This window comes from Leuciscus leuciscus, assembly GCF_965113295.1.
Source record: "Leuciscus leuciscus genome assembly, chromosome: 17".
Classification (NCBI taxonomy): domain Eukaryota; kingdom Metazoa; phylum Chordata; class Actinopteri; order Cypriniformes; family Leuciscidae; genus Leuciscus; species Leuciscus leuciscus.
Window position 1 is genome coordinate 17,829,520 of NC_138741.1, and position 19,052 is coordinate 17,848,571.

General features: G+C 37.1%; 4 protein-coding genes and 1 long non-coding RNA gene across 6 annotated transcripts; all 5 read right to left on the minus strand.

Moving 5' to 3' along the window:
* Positions 1 to 751: 751 nt before the first annotated feature.
* On the minus strand, positions 752 to 5,757 carry thumpd2 (THUMP domain containing 2). The gene is made up of 10 exons (XM_082142412.1): positions 5,536 to 5,757; positions 5,097 to 5,229; positions 4,559 to 4,866; positions 3,886 to 3,963; positions 3,634 to 3,686; positions 3,471 to 3,558; positions 2,160 to 2,234; positions 1,952 to 2,066; positions 1,296 to 1,416; positions 752 to 1,203 (listed from the first exon to the last, which is right to left on the minus strand). The coding sequence occupies exons 1-10, from the start codon at positions 5,623 to 5,625 to the stop codon at positions 867 to 869; spliced, it is 1,398 nt and encodes a 465-aa protein (XP_081998538.1). The 5' UTR covers positions 5,626 to 5,757; the 3' UTR covers positions 752 to 866.
* A 463-nt stretch (positions 5,758 to 6,220) lies between these two features.
* On the minus strand, positions 6,221 to 13,880 carry commd9 (COMM domain containing 9). 2 transcript variants are annotated; one of them, XM_082142555.1, is made up of 11 exons: positions 13,147 to 13,880; positions 12,819 to 12,921; positions 12,519 to 12,604; positions 12,246 to 12,363; positions 11,910 to 12,012; positions 11,603 to 11,688; positions 7,969 to 8,094; positions 7,268 to 7,407; positions 7,123 to 7,157; positions 6,899 to 7,002; positions 6,221 to 6,660 (listed from the first exon to the last, which is right to left on the minus strand). In XM_082142555.1, exons 6-11 carry the CDS (start codon positions 11,684 to 11,686, stop codon positions 6,523 to 6,525), a joined length of 627 nt encoding a protein of 208 aa, XP_081998681.1. In that variant the 5' UTR covers positions 11,687 to 11,688; positions 11,910 to 12,012; positions 12,246 to 12,363; positions 12,519 to 12,604; positions 12,819 to 12,921; positions 13,147 to 13,880; the 3' UTR covers positions 6,221 to 6,522. The 2 variants fall into 2 exon arrangements, with proteins under 2 accessions (XP_081998681.1, XP_081998682.1); XM_082142556.1 differs by lacking the exons at positions 11,603 to 11,688; positions 11,910 to 12,012; positions 12,246 to 12,363; ... (1 more) ...; positions 12,819 to 12,921; positions 13,147 to 13,880 and adding an exon at positions 8,188 to 8,322.
* On the minus strand, positions 9,717 to 10,111 carry LOC309478807. The gene is made up of 2 exons (XR_014199107.1): positions 9,965 to 10,111; positions 9,717 to 9,902 (listed from the first exon to the last, which is right to left on the minus strand). It is a non-coding gene; the product is annotated as an uncharacterized lncRNA (long non-coding RNA).
* Positions 13,881 to 14,033: 153 nt separating the features above from the next.
* Positions 14,034 to 16,548, minus strand: rpl13a (ribosomal protein L13a). The gene is made up of 7 exons (XM_082142557.1): positions 16,465 to 16,548; positions 15,699 to 15,771; positions 15,294 to 15,359; positions 15,089 to 15,190; positions 14,793 to 14,878; positions 14,563 to 14,622; positions 14,034 to 14,285 (listed from the first exon to the last, which is right to left on the minus strand). Exons 1-7 carry the CDS (start codon positions 16,483 to 16,485, stop codon positions 14,076 to 14,078), a joined length of 618 nt encoding a protein of 205 aa, XP_081998683.1. The 5' UTR covers positions 16,486 to 16,548; the 3' UTR covers positions 14,034 to 14,075.
* Positions 16,549 to 16,968: 420 nt separating this feature from the next.
* atp5if1b (ATP synthase inhibitory factor subunit 1b) lies at positions 16,969 to 18,574 on the minus strand. Its single transcript, XM_082142560.1, has 3 exons — positions 18,417 to 18,574; positions 17,588 to 17,700; positions 16,969 to 17,341 (listed from the first exon to the last, which is right to left on the minus strand). Exons 1-3 carry the CDS (start codon positions 18,483 to 18,485, stop codon positions 17,200 to 17,202), a joined length of 324 nt encoding a protein of 107 aa, XP_081998686.1. The 5' UTR covers positions 18,486 to 18,574; the 3' UTR covers positions 16,969 to 17,199.
* Between the last annotated feature and the right edge of the window lie 478 nt (positions 18,575 to 19,052).

A 19,052-nucleotide genomic window follows, 5' to 3' on the forward strand; every position in this document is an offset into this window, starting at 1 on the left:
ATGTTAAGGTCTGAATGGAACCCATTTAGGCTACCCATGAGCATTAATACATAGAGGCAGGAAGAAGTACTTTAGAAACCAGCCTTTATTAATTTTTAAGAGATGGGGTTTGGGGCTGGGTCCGTGGGAATTTCTCAAGGACAGCTGTTATTGTTAACTAAAAACCATTAAAATTCAGTAATTTAAATAAAGCTGAAATTAATTATAAAGATTAGATAAAAAACATAAACGTAAAAAATTAATAAATAAATAAATAAACTAAAATGAGAAATGGTGTCTTGCTATTTAAGTTTAACTGAAATAAACTAAGTAACGCTAAAAACGTTAAAAGCAACTGTTTTTTTTAAACTAATATGGCAAAAGAATAAACATTCATAATAATAAAAATAAATCCTCTAATAATATATAAATAGTACTAAAAAAATTTTTATAATGTCTAATTACAAGTGATTATATCATAACATTATAAATTATATAGCAAATATGAGAAATTAAGCTGAAATATAAAGTTAGCAAAACATAAAGTTGAAATACCTAACACATTGTGAAAGAGCCAACAATGCACCACAACCATTATAAAACATCAAATCAGCAATAAAGTTGTTTAGAAGGCACCATTAGTACTGAGGAGGGGATTACATTTTTGTAAATAATAATATTTCACACAAAAAAAAATCTGTCTTCATTTAAATACTGTGCAAACCAGTCTCTCACATCCATACACACCACAATCATATTACAATCACTTAAATTCGTTTTTAAAGTTTTTTTATTATTTATTATAAAAGACAGCATAAAAATCTTTTAAATAGCATTTTGGTCATTTGTTGTCAATTCTGATTGTCCACAAGCATTTCAGGTTGAACTTATTTCAGTGCAAGTGTTGTATTTTGAGTTTGTATTTTGGTGTAGGTGTGTATAAACGCGTCTGTGCTGCCCAGACTAACCTTGTGTGTCCTCTGTGCTTGCAATGAGCTGATCAATAACGGTGTATTCGCCGCTTCAGAGCTTGATTCGTGAAAAGTTAAGGTTTTTGGTTTGTCAGTGCTTTCACTGCGTGTGTTTGAGGGGTCAGTGTGAACACTGTTTGTATCTGAGGAGTTTAAGTGTTGGTTGTGTTTGTGTGTGCAAATGATCTTCTTAAGCTGTGCAGAAAGCTGCAAACTCAGTAACAGAACAAGATGTCCACCAACACGAATTACCCTGCAGAAAGAAAAACACATTGACTATACAACTAAAGCCCAAAAGCATAGAAATTGAAAGAGAAACAATACACATATGCTCAAAGAATGCACCTCTCCATCTCTTTCAGTAAGTGTGGCAGGGCAGTCGGCATGTCAGAGCTGCAGCTGAACTTCCTGCCAAATGGAACATCACAGAGCACAACATCAACGGCCCCATCAGCAAGAGGGATCTCTGAGGAACAGAAAAATAATAGGAGATAAGGCTCTTCCCAAGAAAAAGATTAAAGCCTTTGTTTTAGTGCAGGTAGGCAGTGCTTCGCAGTTGTCAGGCGCATCAGGATGTACATTAATGTCACCAATATGTAGTCAAAATCAACAATTCTTATTTTTTATGGAATACTGTATTGCAGTATTTCTTTTAAATGATTTATCAGTGCACATTCTCAAATTCATGTGGCATTATAATCTTCAAAATAACTTCCCCTCCCACTTGCAGGGTCATACTGCATTTATTCTTGTTCGAGAAGCCGTTTCACTCAGATATACGTCACAGTAGCAAAGAAAAGACTATCGCAACTTCCATTTCATGCTGATTTTAACAATGCAATGTGGTCACACACATTCCTGACTCGATCACAAAATGTTTTCTACCCCGTTTACATCTGTATTTATCACTGTCCACTTGTGTACCTATCACCCGAGATGATTTTTATACTAGATGTTGGCTAAATGAGGTCAGTGATGATGAAAGAGGAGTTTGCCCAAACCCATGGCAGAGGAACGAAGTAGCTGCACTCTTCCTTCCATTCCAGACGCTTTTAAGTTCTCTGCAGCTTTCTGCAACTGCGACGTCTCTGTATCCATGCCTAGAAATATAGCATTCTGAACAAACACACACACAATGCATACAAGTCAGACGTCAATTCTGTGTGTGCAAGAGCTGCATGTGGCGTTCAGAGTGGTGTGTTTACGTACAGAATACTCCTGAGCTGCTTCCAACAATACGGCTCCAACTCCACACATCGGGTCTAAAATCACACAATCATTCAGCTGTGGAGAGAAAGACAGAAAAGAGGACAAAAAAATATTAAAAAGCTGTTATTTTGTTAGTTACAGGGACGGTTCACCAAAAAATGTCAATTCTGTCATCATTTAATTACTTTCAAGTTGTTCCAAACCTTTATGAATTTCTTCTGTGAACACACACACAAAAATATATTTTGAAGAATGTTGGTAACCAAACAGTTGATGAACCCCATTGACTTAATATGGAAGTCAGTTTGGCCCATCAACTGTTTGGTTGCCAACATTCTTCAAAATAATTTTTGACAGAATTGTCATTTTTGGGTGAACTATCCCTTTAATATTGATGTATTCATTTTGATTTTGAATTTGATCTTTAATTAATATGAAATAACATGTGTATCTGTTAACATTAGTTAATGAACCTGAACTAACATGAACTAACAATCTCTCTCAGTAAGTGTGGCAGGGCAGTTGGCATGTCAGAGCTGCAGCTGAACTTCCTGCCAAATGAAACATCACAAAGCACAGCACAATGAACAATTATTGTATTTTTATAAATGAATGTTAACAAAGATGAATAAGTTCTGTAATGAATGTATTGCTCATTGTTAGTTAATATTAGTTAACGCATTAACAAACTGTAACTAAAGGAGCCTTATAGGGAAGTGTTACCTTATTATAATGTTACAAAAGATTTCCATTTCAAATAAAACATTGTATTTTTGAACTTTCTTTTGAAACGTACCACAGATTCCACAAAGATATTAAGCAGCACAAGTGTTTTCAACATTAATAATAATAATAAATGTTTCTTGAGCACCAAACCAGCATATTAGAATAATTTCCTAAGGATAATTTAACACTACTGAAAATTCAGCTTTGCATCACAGGAATAAATTACATTTTAAAATATATTAAAATAGAAAACACTTATTTTAAATTGTAATAATATTTCCCAATATTACTGTTTTTAAAGTATTGATCAAACTGGTGAGCATAAGAGACTTCTTTAAAAAAACATTTAAAAATAGTACCATTCCCAAAGTTTAGAACGGTAGCGTATATTTTTTATATGTTTGCTATGACATGTCAACTACCCATTTTTTTTTTTTCCTTGTAAAGATAAGGACTTGCCAGGTATGAATACTTTTCTCACCACCCACCCGAAGAAACTGGATATACTGTTTTAAGGCTGTTAATTTAATGATTTACCATGTGTGTGTGCGCATTTGCCTCTTTAAAGTTCATTCTGGACCTTACCTGTTTAGGGCAAAGAGAGGTCATGGCCCAGGCTATTGTAGAACGCAACCCGTTGTGTTTCATATAAGAACGACTGGCCAAAGGATGCCTGAAGAAACCACACACACTGAATTAGATCTTAAGTTGGTAGATTTAAAAAAAAAATAAATGTAAAGATACTTACTTCAAAAGAGGGATACCTACAACGCAATGGTCATCGCTTAAATACACATTCACCTAGTGACACAAAGAAACACACCCCAACAGTAACATTTAAATAGTTATGGCTAACCTCATTGTAACTGTAAACATATTAGTTTATGTAGTATTTGTTTTGTAGTATATGCATTTATGCATGAACATTTGAATGCCTGTGGTTCAGTGTGTGTTTATGAACTTATTTTATTTTTTTATTTTATCAAGTGAGTGTGCATACCTCAAGAACAGGCTCTCTCAGGTCCACCTTCCACCCAAGATGTTCTCTGATGGCCATCCCAATGGTACGACTCAGTCTCTGAAGACACACACGCAACCACAATAAAAGCCTGTTCACACCAAGAATAATAATTATAAAGATAACTATAACTATATGTGTCCATATCAACTCAAAATATTTCAGTTTATTTCATCCACTTTAAATGCCTGTTTGAGCTGTTTAAAGCAGAATGGATTCTGATTGGAAAAAATCATTGTGAAAGTGATTCCAATTCTATAATTGCTCTATGGCATTATCGTTATAGTTGTGGTGTGGATTCACCAATTCTTTTACATTTAGAATGATTTTTAAAACCATATTGTTGTTGTCCTTGGTGTGAACGGCCCTTAAGCCAGGTTTATAAATCTATAAATATTTTGTCTATATAGAATCAGGTCTAAATCAGAGACCACTAATGACATTACTTATATTTCACACATTTTTAATTACAGTTAATATTATCTGTATAACAAGTAGAATTTTTAAAGTATTTAAATTAACCCAATTCACTTATTTAATCCTTATAGTGTCTGTTTATTACCAGATTTAGTTTTTTTTAATTGAACTGCACTACACATACAGAACACATGCCAGTGTATTTTGAAAAGTATTTAAATTGCATACACACACACACCTGAGAGGTATAAGAGCGGGCAATGACTCCACTGCAGCGGCAGCTCACTCTGAAGGATGGTGTGTGCTGACGTGACTCCTTATCCATTTCATTTGGGTTTTTTAATAAGTGTGTGCTTGAGGTGAGAGTGTGTGTGGATTCATCTGCTACAGTCAAACTCTCCTCCTCATCCTCCTCTCTCCTTCTCTTGTGTCCTCGCTGCTGGCTGGACTGAAGCTCATCCTGTAGGGCTGTCCAGGTTAAGAAGGCTTGCTTCCAAATGGCTGGAGCTCCTACCACTCTCTCCTTTATAACAGCAGCTGCCTTTGCTATTAAAATAAAACCAGTGAAGATGCGTAAAATGGGTTGCCTGTAAGTATAATGTACATGTAGGATAATAACGCAACTAAAGGCTTCTAACAGCCTGCAGACTGGCTAAAACCAAATGTGATTTCATTAATGCAAATAAGACTTAGGTACACAGAAAGTTCACTCAAATTTTCCCATGCCTGAATGGGAAGAGTTTGTTTGCCAGGGCAGACTTCTCATTCATACTCACCCGGGTTTTTGGGAAGTGAAATGGGTTCAGCTTTGCGCAGAAGTAAAAACAGCCTCTCTGCAGACTTGAGTTGTGTCACAGTGTACAGATCAGCATTGCAGCAAAAGAAAACTCTTCCTGGAATCTGCTCCACCTGACACATACACAGCACAAAAAAAAAACACTATCAACATTATGGAAATTTGGAACATGGCTTTAATATGCAGAGTAAATCTACCTAGTTAATTATGGACTGATATTTGTTCGGACTTCTTAAATTTACTTTTATGTTCATTAGTAATGCACAGCTTACATAATTTTAAATGCCCTGTATTTGCTGTCTGGTGATTGAAAAAGTTTGGAGTGTTAGTTTCATAGAACTTTACATACTTACTTTAGAATAACATTTATGTCTTAAAATAATGAACGATCTCAATGAAATAAAGGGTGATCAACTCACTTGAGAAGCGTAGAGTTTGTGTTGTACCTCCTCGGCCAGCAGCTCCTCCATCCCCGCGCCTGCAGTGCAGTACAAGTGCCTCATCATCATCTCAAAAAAGCGAGCACCATTACAAATACAAGCAGCATGCAACTGTAAACAATGCTTTACTCTTCCGGGTTCACCCGTCTGTCAAAATTAAACCTCATGCCATTAACAGACTTTCTAAATATAGATATTTAATATTAATGATATATAATGAGATTATATATATATATATATATATATATATATATATATATATATATAATATATATATATATATATATAAAGAGCCTTAGTGCTAAGTCGGTTTAGTTGTTTTTTTCGGTCGAAATTTTTTTTTGTGTGTGGAAATGACAAGTTTCGTCATGCGTTTTATTTGCATTTCTGTTTTTCCCGCTTGGCCTTTTTTCTATTTTATTTCTTACCTTAGTTAATAGATCCTGTCTAGCCTTTCCATGATTTCACAAAAAATATTGTAAAGAGTGTAGTATTATTTTCCTCCCCACACATTGCAGATGAAACTTTTAACTTGAAATATTTCCTACTGTCAGGATAGATTCTAACGGTTACAGCGCCTCTCGTGGCCATAAAACAAACTCTTTTAACTCACGTTATAAAAACAGTAACTGTATATCATGAAAGTGATGTAATACCCAAGCAGTTGCATTACGTCAATTTATTAAAACTTGCAAACTAGCTTAGCATTTTCTTCAGTTTATTGCTGTGAAAATTTCACATGACTATAAAAAGTACTTAAAGAATAAAAAATAAAAAAAAGGGACAACTTTTATATAACAAAGATTATAAACATGAAACAAACCTCATATTAAAACAAGAACCGACTAATGGAATCAGATAACCCAGTTTACAATTATTTATATTTTAATGTCCATTGTTTTGTTGTCGTATTTTTTTTTCTGAATGTCCACAGAAAGGTGTGATGGCAACATCTGTCATTCTGCTCTACTTCCTTGCCACTGCAGTCAGCTGGTCCCTGATGCGACCCAAACCGTCTATCATGGTGTCCAGTGTCTCTCTACTCAGCTCCATTGTAATTGTGGACTCACTTGGACCGCCGCTAATGCACGGAGTGTCCTGGAGCTTCGGTAAACAAACACAGAGTGTCAGAGAATTTTGAAAAAATTGTAAGTCTGTAATATTTACTACCAAATATTACATCAATCAAAATTAAGTTTTAAACCAATGTTTTATTCTTATTTCAGAATAATAACTATTGTAAACCAATGTTTCATTGTTATATCAGATAAATATCTTTAATTAGACAATGTTAATAAAATAGTAATTTTAAATTTCAGCATATATTATGTCTGCATCTTACTTTCATTTGCAACAGACAGGTTGGCACAGCCATACGACTCAAGGAGTCCGAAGCAGTTTTCATGTCCACTCGCCACTCCATATCAACAAGCTTTGGCAGTGAAACTACGAAACACACATCATAACTTCACAGCTTCAAAATTATTTCATTATGGACCACAAGCATAAAATACAATGTCATCAAACATATTGCAATACAATGAAAATATGAGAAATCACACTCACTTTGATTTGACAAAGCATCATTTCTCCACGTGACACTGAAAACGTTTACACCAAAAACATGTTATGCACTTGTCTGCAGGGTACATTTCTGCAGTAGGCTACAGTTATTTGACGATCTAAAAGGAGGTTTAAAAGAAGTATCCACCTATTTTCCAAGAGAATTTTGGTGATCAGATTCTTTAGGTTAGAGTGGAATGATTCTGGGAAAATTGACAGGATCTGTTCCGGAGAGGTTAGATTCTGGTACACAACTTCATGCGAGAGTGTGTGAAAAGCGGTCAGCAACTGTTGAGGAATAAAAATAAAAAAAAGGGATGTATTAACACCAACAACATTTATGTGGTTTTGTATGCTTTGTAAGGAACATTAACCTATTAAATCCAACCAATAAAACCTGACACCAAAATTTACTTTTGGGTTCAAAGGGTCTGAATAGATCTGCTAAAGTAGGCCTATTTCTCAAAGTTATCAACTATAAATGAAAGTGAAAGCTTAGTTTGCCCATCTGAAAAATACAGCAACCATATATTTGTTAGCCTATATAATGTGTAATAAATATATAAATGATCACAGTATCTGTGGTAACATGTGACCAGCAAACGTTTCGAATAAGTGATTTATAAAGCATTGCGATATTAATTAATATTCATTTATTGAATCTTTCTCACAAATGCATGACAGAAAAATATTACATTGTGCAACTTTCTTTTGGTTCTTATGGACCAAATTAGCCATTTGACTCGGTTTCACACCGGTTACAACAGTACACATAATGAAACACAGTTTCACATTAACATCCTGGTATTTTAGCTGGGAAACATTTGAAATCAAATGGCATGAACCCACCTGCATCGCTTCACTGCTGGAAACAGACAGAGAATTGGCAGTTTTTTCGATTACTGACTGACGCTTGGAGACTCCGGCTGGGAAACTCTCAGCGCAGATCTGCCGCACAACATCTTTGGACGGAGCCTGAATCAGAAAGAAATAGTGGCAGAATGAACGGCTTTTCATCTTAGTCAACAGAAACTGACAAACTGCATATGAATGAGTAACTGATCGTACCTTTAACAGCAGTTGCAAAGCAGTGAACTGATCCTCTGTAAGAAAAGCCATGTTTCAGACTGAAAGTTGCGGTCACGTGAATTCACGACAGAGACAAGTGTCAAAATAAAAGACCCTACGTAAAACGGCATTTCCTAAACTATAATGGTTTGTGTACGTCTCGTGATAGATAATCAGTAAAGGCGGTCAGTAATCAGAATATATTTTGATAGGCTTTTATGAGAACTTGTATTCTCCATCTTTCCTTCTGTTCTCAACAAGTACAAATGCTTCAATGGCTTTTTACTGCTTTAAAAGCTTTTAAGATAAAAGGTACTTGAGCCAAAGTTATTTGCAGCTAGTCACAACTACATTCAAACAAAGTTTAGATAACATGAAATGAATACTTTTGACAAAGGTGGTAGTGTTAACGGGAGTTTTTTTTTTTTTTTTTTGAGGCATTTATATAGCGCTTTCATATGTACTACTGTACACCCAAAGCGCTTTACAATCATATCAGGGGATCTCTCCTCAACCACCACCAGTGTGCAGCATCCACTTGGATGATGCGACGGCAGCCACAGTACAACGGCGCCAGTGCGCTCACCACACACCAGCTATATGTGGAGAGAGGAGAGAGAGTGATGGCGCCAATTCAATGTAAGGGGATTATTAGGAGGCCATGATTGGTAAGGGCCAATGGGTGGAAATGTGGCCAGGACACCGGTGTTACGCCCCTACTCTTTACGAGAAATGCCATGGGATTTTTAATGACCACAGAGAGTCAGGACCTCGGTTTCACCTAAAGGGATAGTTGTCATAATTTACTCACCCCCAAGTTGCTCCAAACCTGTATTTTTTTTTATTTCTTCTGCTGAACACAAAATAAATATGGGTAACCAGACAGTTGATGGGCCCCATATGACTGCCATAGTATGGAAGAGAGAAGAGGGTTTATTTGGAAGTCAATGGGGCCAATAAACTGCTTGCTTACCAACATTCTTCACACTATCTTTTGTGTTCAGCAGAAGAAATTCACACAGGTTTTGAACAACTTGAGGGTGGGTAAATGACCATTAGTTTTTGGGTGAACCATCCCTTTCAGAACAAGTTCATTCACAATAGGAATTATGTATATAACACATATGTCCATTAAAAATACTTAAAAGAACAGTACACTTAAAAATGGCATAATTTACTCACCCTGAGACCCTCATGTTGTTTCAAACCTGTATGAATTTCTTTCTTCTGCCGAACACAAAAGATATTTTGAAGGTCATAACTAAACAGTTGATATACCCCATGGACTTCCATAGTATTTTTAACTCAAGTATCCTCTAAGGAATGCTGCCACAGAAACATTAAATTATGACAAGTTCACCAAACCAAATATGCCATTTGAAAAAAGGCAAAAAGAATGAAACCACTCAAGACAATAGGTTCTATAAACATTTATTTCGACTGGCTGCAGGAACAGCTCAAACAAGGACACCATACTGTTTAAGAACATCAGTGTATTTTGCGATCTTGCTTTTCAATGTTCTTTTCTGCCTGCTTGGTGAGCTTGATCTGAATTTTCTTGGAACACAGTTTGGCCTTTTCCTTCCTTTTCTCCTCCAGGGTGGCGGTGATGGCCTGGTTCTTCCAGCCAACTTCATGGGCCAATCTTCCAAGCAGGGCAAACTAGAGAAAAAAGAAAATTGTTACAAGTGGGGCACTTTTTTTTTTAAAGGCCCCTAATTAAGTGCCAAAATCTACAGGGTTTCAAATATTCTGGACCTTATAGCCAAGGTAAAACAAGGAATATTTAATATCTGCAGCTTTTTGTCTCAGCTGGTAGTGCATGAAGTGGATTCATGGTCGTTAAACTCATACTTGCTGTGGAAAAACATCACTGACAAAAAGCGATTTTAAATATTATTGAGACATCACAAAAACAAAAACACCTCACCTTTCGTGTGGGCTTCAGACGCACAATCTTGAGAGCAGCTGGGACGACCATACGCTTTCTCTATGGAAAAGAATTTGAGATCAAAAAAAGAAAAGAAAAAACCAATTTCTAACTCCAGGAGAAGCAAAGTCTCAGATAGTCTTGTGTATTCTCAGTTGACACTCAAACAAGGCAGTGAAAAAGCATCATTGACGGTACTAATCTGAAATACTAAACTGACTCAGAATAATCTACCTTGTCATAAGGAGGTGGGATGCCAAAGACCTTCAGCCTGTCCAGAGCAGCCTGACCTCTCTTGGTTTTGTGGGGAAGCATACCTGTTCAAGAAAGTCAACATTCAATCACTCACACATCCATTGAAAGTGTGCAGCTAATCAGATTATCTCAGTGACATTCAAACTCAGTAGTCAGATCCGTAGATTGGAATCATCAAACTGGATTCAGATTCGGGATAAATGGGTTCATCATTGTTTGAAACATAACCACTTCAAAGTGTCCATGGAGAGGACAAAAATAAATAAAAATAAAGCTCACCTCTTACTGTCCTCCAGAAGATCCTGCTGGGGGCTCTGAAGTGATTTGGTCCACGGGAAGGGTTGGTGTTCATCCTCTTGCGGAGGAAGGCCAAATACTTCACTGCACAAACACATGCCATTTAGCACCGCACAATTCAACAGTTTCACATTGGTCAAAGTCAGTGTACTTAAAACCCAACATACTTATAGGTGGTCAAACGTACTTTTGTTGCGGTAGAAGTTCCCAGAGATGTTGATACCTTCACACCTCACCACCACAATTTTGTGGCCTGTAAACAAAGCACAAGAATTACTACTAAAATGATGTGCAAAAAAAAATTTCATAAAAAAACTGCCGTTGACTGTCATATGCATAAAATGGGTTTCAACAGATATCACTGGTCATAATCTGATTCTTAAAGAGAAGTTGACCAAAAATGAGTTTAGGGTAATTTGAGGGCAAGTAAACAGTTCTTATGTGTGAACTGTTGGGTTGACGTCAGAACCAAACGTCATATTGACGTCAACATCCAACGTCATACAGACGTACAGGGTCAGGTCTCTAGGTGTCAGTGCCCAGGGACACCAAAGAGTCTTAATCCACCACTGGCTACATATGTGTAATAAACATCACAGTACTTGTAAACATGCCAATGGTAAAATCTGTGAACAGTAAACATTTCGAATACATAAGTGATTTATAAAGCATTGTGACATTAATATCCATTTATTCTTTCCTTTGATATTCATACACCCTTTTCCCTCACAAATGCCTGACAGAAAAATACAAAGTTTCTTTATTGTTTGCAACTTTCTTTTGGCTCTTACGGACCAAATGAGCCATTTCTGACTTGGTTTCAATAGACACAATGAAACACATACTTTCATATTAACATCTGAGTAAAGTACATCTATTTAAGCTGGGAAAAATATGAAATCATATGGCATAAATTGACTCAGAATAATCTACCTTGTCATAAGGAGGTGGGATGCCATCAAAGACCTTCAGCCTGTCCAGAGCAGCCTGATCTCTCTTGGTTTTGTGGGGAAGCATACCTGTTCAAGAAAGTCAACATTCAATCACTCACACATCCATTGAAAGTGTGCAGCTAATCAGATTATCTCAGTGACATTCAAACTCAGTAGTCAGATCCGTAGATTGGAATCATCAAACTGGATTCAGATTCGGGATAAATGGGTTCATCATTGTTTGAAACATAACCACTTCAAAGTGTCCATGGAGAGGAGAGAACAAAAAAAATAAAAATAAAGCTCACCTCTTACTGTCCCTCCAGGAGATCCTGCTGCGGGCTCTGAAGTGATATGGTCCACGGGAAGGGTTGGTGTTCATCCTCTTGCGGAGGAAGGCCAAATACTTCACTGCACAGACACATGCCATTAAGCATCACACAATTCAATAGTTTCACATTGGTCAAAGTCAGTGTACTTAAAACCCAACATTCTTATAGGTGGTGTATATGGACCAAATGAGCCATTTCTGACTTGGTTTCAAAAAACAATGAAACATACTTTCACATTAAAATCTGAGTAAAATATATCTGGTATTTTAGCTGGGAAATATTTGAAATCATATGGCATGAAGTTGAACCCACCTGCATCGCTTCACTGCAGGAAAGACAGAATTGGCAGTTTTTCGATTACAGACTGACGCTTGGAGGCTCCGGCTGGGAAACTCTCAGTGCAGATCTGCCGCACAGCTTTAGACGGAGCCTGAATCAGAAAAAGCTAAGTCTCAGATAGTCTTGTGTATTTTCAGTTGACACAAAAAAGGCAGTGAAAAAGCATCATTGACAGTACTAATCTGTGAAATACTAAATTGAGTCAGAATAATCTGTGAAATACTAAATTGAGTCAGAATAATCTACCTTGTCATAAGGAGGTGGGATGCCATCAAAGACCTTCAGCCTGTCCAGAGCAGCCTGACCTCTCTTGGTTTTGTGGGGAAGCATACCTGTTCAAGAAAGTAAACATATTCAATCACTCACACATCCATTGAAAGTGTGCAGCTAATCACAGATTATCTCAGTGACATTCAAACTCAGTAGTCAGATCCGTAGATTGGAATCATCAAACTGGATTCAGATTCGGGATAAATGGGTTCATCATTGTTTGAAACATAACCACTTCAAAGTGTCCATGGAGAGGACAAAAAAAATAAAACTCACCTCTTACTGTCCCTCCAGAAGATCCTGCTGGGGGCTCTGAAGTGATATGGTCCACGGGAAGGGTTGGTGTTCATCCTCTTGCGGAGGAAGGCCAAATACTTCACTGCACAAACATGCAATTTAGCACCACACAATTCAATAGTTTCACATTGGTCAAAGTCAGTGTACTTACAACCCAACATACTTATAAGTGGTGTATATGGACCAAAAGAACCATTTCTGACTTGGTTTCAAAAAACAATGAAACATACTTTCACATTAACATCTGAGTAAAATACATCTGGTATTCTAGCTGGGAAATATTTGAAAACAAATGACATGAACCCACCTGCATCGCTTCACTGCTGGAAACAGACAGAGAATTGGCAGTTTTTTTCGATTACTGACTGACGCTTGGAGGCTTCGGCTGGGAAACTCTCAGCGCAGATCTGCCGCACATCATCTTTGGACGGAGCCTGAATCAGAAAGAAATAGTGGCAGAATGAATGGCTATTCAACGTAGTCAACAGAAATTGACAAACTGCATATGAATGAGTAACTGATCGTACCTTTAACAGCAGTTGCAAAGCAGTGAGCAGTTGAACAACTTGAGAGTGAGGAAATGACCATTCATTTTTGGGTGAACCATCCCTTTCAGAACAAGCCCATTCACAATAGGAATTACGTACATAACATGTCCAGTAAACAAAGGAATAGTTCACTTAAAAATAGTAATTTACTCACCCTCATGTTGTTTCAAACCTGTATGAATTTCTTCTTGAACAAATTATATTTTGAAGATCGCAACTAAAGTTGGATTTACCTCATTGCCTTCCATAGTATTTTTTTCCTTCCATGGAAAGAAATGGGGGTACAAATATCTAGTTACCAACATTCTTCAAAATAGCTTTGTGTTCAGCAGAAGACAATTTCATACAGGTTTGAAACATGAGGTTGAGTAAATGACAATTTTTTTTAAAGTGAAATATTCCTTAAAGTTGATCAACAGCTTGCCGAGTGTTCTTTTAGAAGCATAGTGTTTTAAAGAGTCTCCAATGAACCGTTTTTGTAGACTGTCATAAGAAAGTTGTCAATATAATTAACCAGTTGTAGAAACACTTGTTTAACTCAAGTATCCTCTAAGGAATGCTGCCACAGAAACATTAAATTATGACAGTTTACCAAAGCAAATATACCATTTGAAAAAAGGTAAAAAGAACGAACCCACTCAAGACAATCGTTCTATAAACATTTATTTCGACTGGCTGCAGGAACAGCTCAAACAAGGACACCATACTGTTTAAGAACATCAGTGTATTTGGCGATCTTGCTTTCAACGTTCTTTTCTGCCTGCTTGGTGAGCTTGATCTGAATTTTCTTCTTGGAATAACGCAATTTGGCCTTTTCCTTCCTTTTCTCCTCCAGGGTGGCGGTGATGGCCTGGTACTTCCAGCCAACTTCATGGGCCAATCTTCCAAGCAGGGCAAACTAGAGAAAGAAATCAGTAAGTTGTTATGAGTGGGGCACTTTTTTTGAAAGGCCCCTAATTAAGTGCCAAAATCTACAGGGTTTCAAATATTCTGGACCTTATAGCCAAGGTAAAACAAGGAATATTTAATATCTGCAGCTTTTTGTCTCAGCTGGTAGTGCATGAAGTGGATTCATGGTCGTTAAACTCATACTTGCTGTGGAAAAACATCACTGACAAAAAGCTATTTCAAATATCATTGGAAACACCACAACAAACTACAAACAAAAAACTCACCTTGCGTGTGGGCTTCAGACGCACAATCTTGAGAGCAGCTGGGACGACCATACGCTTTCTCTGTGAAAAAGAATTGGAGATCAAAAAAAGAAAAATTCCAATTTCTAACTCCAGAAGAAGCAAAGTCTCAGATAGTCTTGTGTATTCTCAGTTGACACTCAAACAAGGCAGTGAAAAAGCATCATTGACGGTACTAATCTGAAATACTAAACTGACTCAGAATAATCTACCTTGTCATAAGGAGGTGGGATGCCATCAAAGACCTTCAGCCTGTCCAGAGCAGCCTGACCTCTCTTGGTTTTGTGGGGAAGCATACCTGTTCAAGAAAGTCAACATTCAATCACTCACACATCCATTGAAAGTGTGCAGCTAATCAGATTATCTCAGTGACACTCAAACTCAGTAGTCAGATCCGTAGATTGGAATCATCAAACTGGATTCAGATTCGGGATAAATGGGTTCATCATTGTTTGAAACATAACCACTTCAAAGTGTCCATGGAGAGGACAAAAAAAATAAAGCTCACCTCTTACTGTCCTCCAGAAGATCCTGCTGGGGGCTCTGAAGTGATATGGTCCACGGGAAGGGTTGGTGTTCATCCTCTTGCGGAGGAAGGCCAAATACTTCACTGCACAAACACATGCCATTTAGCACCGCACAATTCAACAGTTTCACATTGGTCAAAGTCAGTGTACTTAAAACTCAACATACTTATAGGTGGTCAAACTTACGTTTGTTGCGGTAGAAGTTCCCAGAGATGTTGATACCTTCACACCTCACCACCACAATTTTGTGGCCTATAAACAAAGCACAAGAATTACTACTTAAATGATCAGTTAAGATAAAAATAAACTGCCATAAGTTGACACCCATTTTATGCATGACAGTCGGTTCACAATCTGATTCTTAAAAGAGAAGTTATGGTAATTTGAGGGCAAATAAACAGTTCTTATATCTGAACTGGCTCTTCAACCAAAAAAAAGAAAAGAAATCTCTTTATGTCCTATAACTATAAATACTAAGTAACTGTTATTATGCATTGTTGGTAAATTGATATGCATAGTGTATAAGAACACCTTAAAGCGTAGCCTACATTTTTTAATAAAAAAAACTTAAATTCTTTAGTATAAACATACCCAGCAACACTTGCTTGGCCACAATTGCGGCGAGACGACCGAGTAGATGGCCTCTGCCATCAAGGATCAAAACCTGTGAAGAAGTGAAACCAGGTGTTTTATTAGTATGGAATTGACGAATAATTGTATATGCTTTTATCAAATCATAGCTTTTTGTCTCAGATGGTAGTGCACGTAAAGTATTCTCATGGTCGTTAAACTCGAATACTTAATTGTGGTTGCGAGCTAATCATCGACAAAAAGCACATCTGACGTTAGCCATGTGTTACCTAGCAGATTAATACGCCACCAACAGCTTTTCTATACATTTAATGATATAATAATACTATTCAAGACGTGATCTTTGCAAAGAAGCAAAGCCATAGCAGCTAACCATTCGCGCCGCTTGCAGGAAAACGTTTTTCAATTAATAAGCGTTAAAATAAACGCTTCGAGACCAGTTAAATCGTTAGTTACATACTTTCAATACATCCTGAAATAGAAGTAACGTTAGCTAATTTATAGAGTACCTGAACATTGACAGCAACGCTAGTCCGGTTTTTACTGCACCACGAGTGTTACAATCACTACAGGCCTGTAACTTCCAGCAAGACATGATGCGTGGTTAAATTTCTCTCCCAAAAATATCAGTTCTACCGCTTAAAACGGAACCCAAATAACGCAAACAGCGGCAGGTGACGTTACCTACACATTAGCCCCCAAATATCACATTCCCTCGCTGAGGAAAATCAAGATATTTAATGTAAATCACACCACCCGAACGCACCTTATTGAACCGGTCCGCCATGATGTGGGAAAAGAAAGACACGCGGGGCCGCCCGATGTAAAAGACAGGGGCATGGGCGGGGCTTTACGCATCATCGGAAATGACGTGTCAGACTCGCTGTCGCTGTTTTTCAGAGGACGTTTGTAATTTGATTATTTATTTCTGCTGCCAGCATCAACTGGAGCGCAAATGAGCTACAAGGGCTCTAAATTGACAAAATCAAATAAATGAATTTCTGTTGTGTCTTGAATAACTTTTTAAGCAGTAAAGCAACCTGTTCATGAAGGCCCAACAATACAGCCTAAATCAACACACCTGATTGACTCATTAGTGTCAAGACCTGAAATGGGTTGGTCAGATAATAAAAATATCTAAAATGTATGTAATTTCATTTGGTACACTTTTCTCCGACGAACTGAAACTGTTATAATTTACAGATGAATATTGATGCTCAAATCAATTGCTATCTTTATGCACCAAGCATATAATTTATACCAAAACAACTTCATTTTTTAGACATGTTTATTGACAAGAGGAGAAACTGTACTGATTTAATACATTATATTATTTCAGTGTTTCAATCATACATGTATTATAATATGCTTTCATCATAAGTGAGAGCAGAGTTTACATAGTTGACTTCTTAAAGTAAAGGATCCACAATTATTTAGTGAAGTTTAAAAAATTCTGTGTGGGGCATTTGTTAATGAAATGTAATGTCTTGGTTCGCCAGTCTCAGTCATCATGTTTAAGTTTTCTGATTTTGCCCTCATGGCGACTGATCTCCTGTTGTAATCTCTCAATTTCCTTCTTGTGGTGGTCAATCTCATCCTGGTGGTGTCTTCTGAGAGCAGCTAATTGTTCTTGCTCTTTTCTCCTGTGAAAGTGATAGAGAGGAAGAATAAGACATGAAATTACTTTTTGGGTGGCTTCAAACGGGTGAATAGCTTAAATAAATCCTTCCTTCTCAAGTAAAACAGAGCAATGAAAGACTGTGCAAGTTTTACAATGGCACATGGCAGACTCAAATATTGAGAGGGCTGATCTTGCTGATACCCATGTAAGCAATAGAGATCTAGTGTGAAAGATGAAGTTCACAATGAGATCAAGAAAAACCACTCACTTGAAGTACATCTCTTCCTCAGCGGCCTGTTTCTTGCCGAACGCACCTCCTGCCTCCCTCACCGCACCTCCGCCACCACCTCCTTTCCCAGCACCTTTACCCAGTTCTCCTAGCTTTATCAGGGGGAGAGACAGGCACAGATTGCACAAGACAGAATTGTTTATTTATTACCCTACCAGTAATTAGTAACAACTCCAAGGATTGTCAAGCACAATGCGTGTCAATATATGCGTATATATATATATGTGTGTGTGTGTGTGTGTGTGTGTGTATGTATGTATGTATGTATGTGTGTGTGTGCGCATATATATATATATATATATATATATATATATATATATAATATATATATATATATATAATATATATATATATATATATATATATATATATATATATGCGCACACACACACATACATACACACACACACACACACACACACACACACACACATATATATATATATACACACACACTTATATATACATAAATATACCCCCCCACACACACATCTGAACATATGAATACACTGTTCTGCTCCAGGAGTTTGAGTAGAAAGCAAATAATGTAGACGTATCCAGAATGTAAACAAAAGGGTCATACCACAAGGGCAACCAGATAGCGCTCTTGTTGTATAATTACGTTTAAAAAAGTCGTGTTGACACGTTTTACCAACGTTACAACATAGGGTTAGGGTCACGTGTATAATACGCATTTATTCAGCAAACAATTGACGAAATACATGGTAATAAACTGACAGTGCGTACTGAACAGGCTTTGAAATACTGTGAGATCCTTTTTTCCCAGGCTACGGTTTTTAATATCTACCTGGTCAGACGACATCCTGATCTGTGTGGCCAAAAACTTCCTTATATTAGAGTTTAGAAACCTCGCCATTTTCTCTTCACGTGCTCATGAATTCATGCACTGACATGAACGTGCGCTTCTGTCTTATGTAGACTCAAAACAGGAACGTACCATTATCATACAAAAATAGGTGAGCTCTATTTACAATCGCTGTTATCCACGGGTAATTTAGAACGTGAGTTTGTTCTATTATTGAAAATATAGATAGTCCAAAAAAACAACGAGAGAGCTTATTGGGATGCTTTTGTTTTGTTTTTAAGAAACAATGGTACAGTCGACAACCGTGGATCACATGCTGTATCTATGTATACATTTATCTATCTATGAATATATATAAAGAACAAATATATATTATTTACGAACTACAAACAAATCTATGGCTGTTTCCAAAATCGCCCCCTATACCCATAAATAGAGCACTATTTTAAATGGGAAGGTCAGCCATTTGTTGTTGCGTCCGAAACCATAGCTGAGCATAGAAGCTATAATAGTTCTTTGACCATAGTCCAAATACCCACACTTGCGGTCTTTGGCGCTAACGTTAAATTGGGCGTGAAGAACGCAAGTGTGTGTAGAACTATTTTGATTACCCGATGA

Bases quoted from the DNA above. Each gene is read 5' to 3' on its own strand.
- rpl13a (XM_082142557.1), bottom strand. From the start codon at position 16,485: ATGGCGGACCGGTTCAATAAG. The intron at 15,772-16,464 runs GTGCGTTCGGGT...ACTTCTTCACAG, and splicing joins TGGCGGACCGGTTCAATAAG to GTTTTGATCCTTGATGGCAG. The intron at 15,191-15,293 runs GTAAGTTTGACC...GTGTTTGTGCAG, and splicing joins GAACTTCTACCGCAACAAAC to TGAAGTATTTGGCCTTCCTC.
- thumpd2 (XM_082142412.1), bottom strand. From the start codon at position 5,625: ATGATGATGAGGCACTTGTACTGCACTGCAGGCGCGGGGATGGAGGAG. The intron at 3,559-3,633 runs GTAAGTATCTTT...TGGTTTCTTCAG, and splicing joins GTAGGTATCCCTCTTTTGAA to GCATCCTTTGGCCAGTCGTT. The intron at 1,417-1,951 runs GTTTGGGCAAAC...TCTGTTCCTCAG, and splicing joins ACTTCGTTCCTCTGCCATGG to AGATCCCTCTTGCTGATGGG.
- commd9 (XM_082142555.1), bottom strand. From the start codon at position 11,686: ATGCTTCCCCACAAAACCAAGAGAGATCAGGCTGCTCTGGACAGGCTG. The intron at 8,095-11,602 runs GTAGATTATTCT...TTTCTGATTCAG, and splicing joins TCCCACCTCCTTATGACAAG to GCTCCGTCCAAAGATGTTGT. The intron at 7,158-7,267 runs GTGGATACTTCT...AAACGTTTTCAG, and splicing joins AAAATTCTCTTGGAAAATAG to TGTCACGTGGAGAAATGATG.
- atp5if1b (XM_082142560.1), bottom strand. From the start codon at position 18,485: ATGGCGAGGTTTCTAAACTCTAATATAAGGAAGTTTTTGGCCACACAG. The intron at 17,701-18,416 runs GTAGATATTAAA...CCCCTGATAAAG, and splicing joins TCAGGATGTCGTCTGACCAG to CTAGGAGAACTGGGTAAAGG. The intron at 17,342-17,587 runs GTGAGTGGTTTT...TCACTTTCACAG, and splicing joins GAGGAAGAGATGTACTTCAA to GAGAAAAGAGCAAGAACAAT.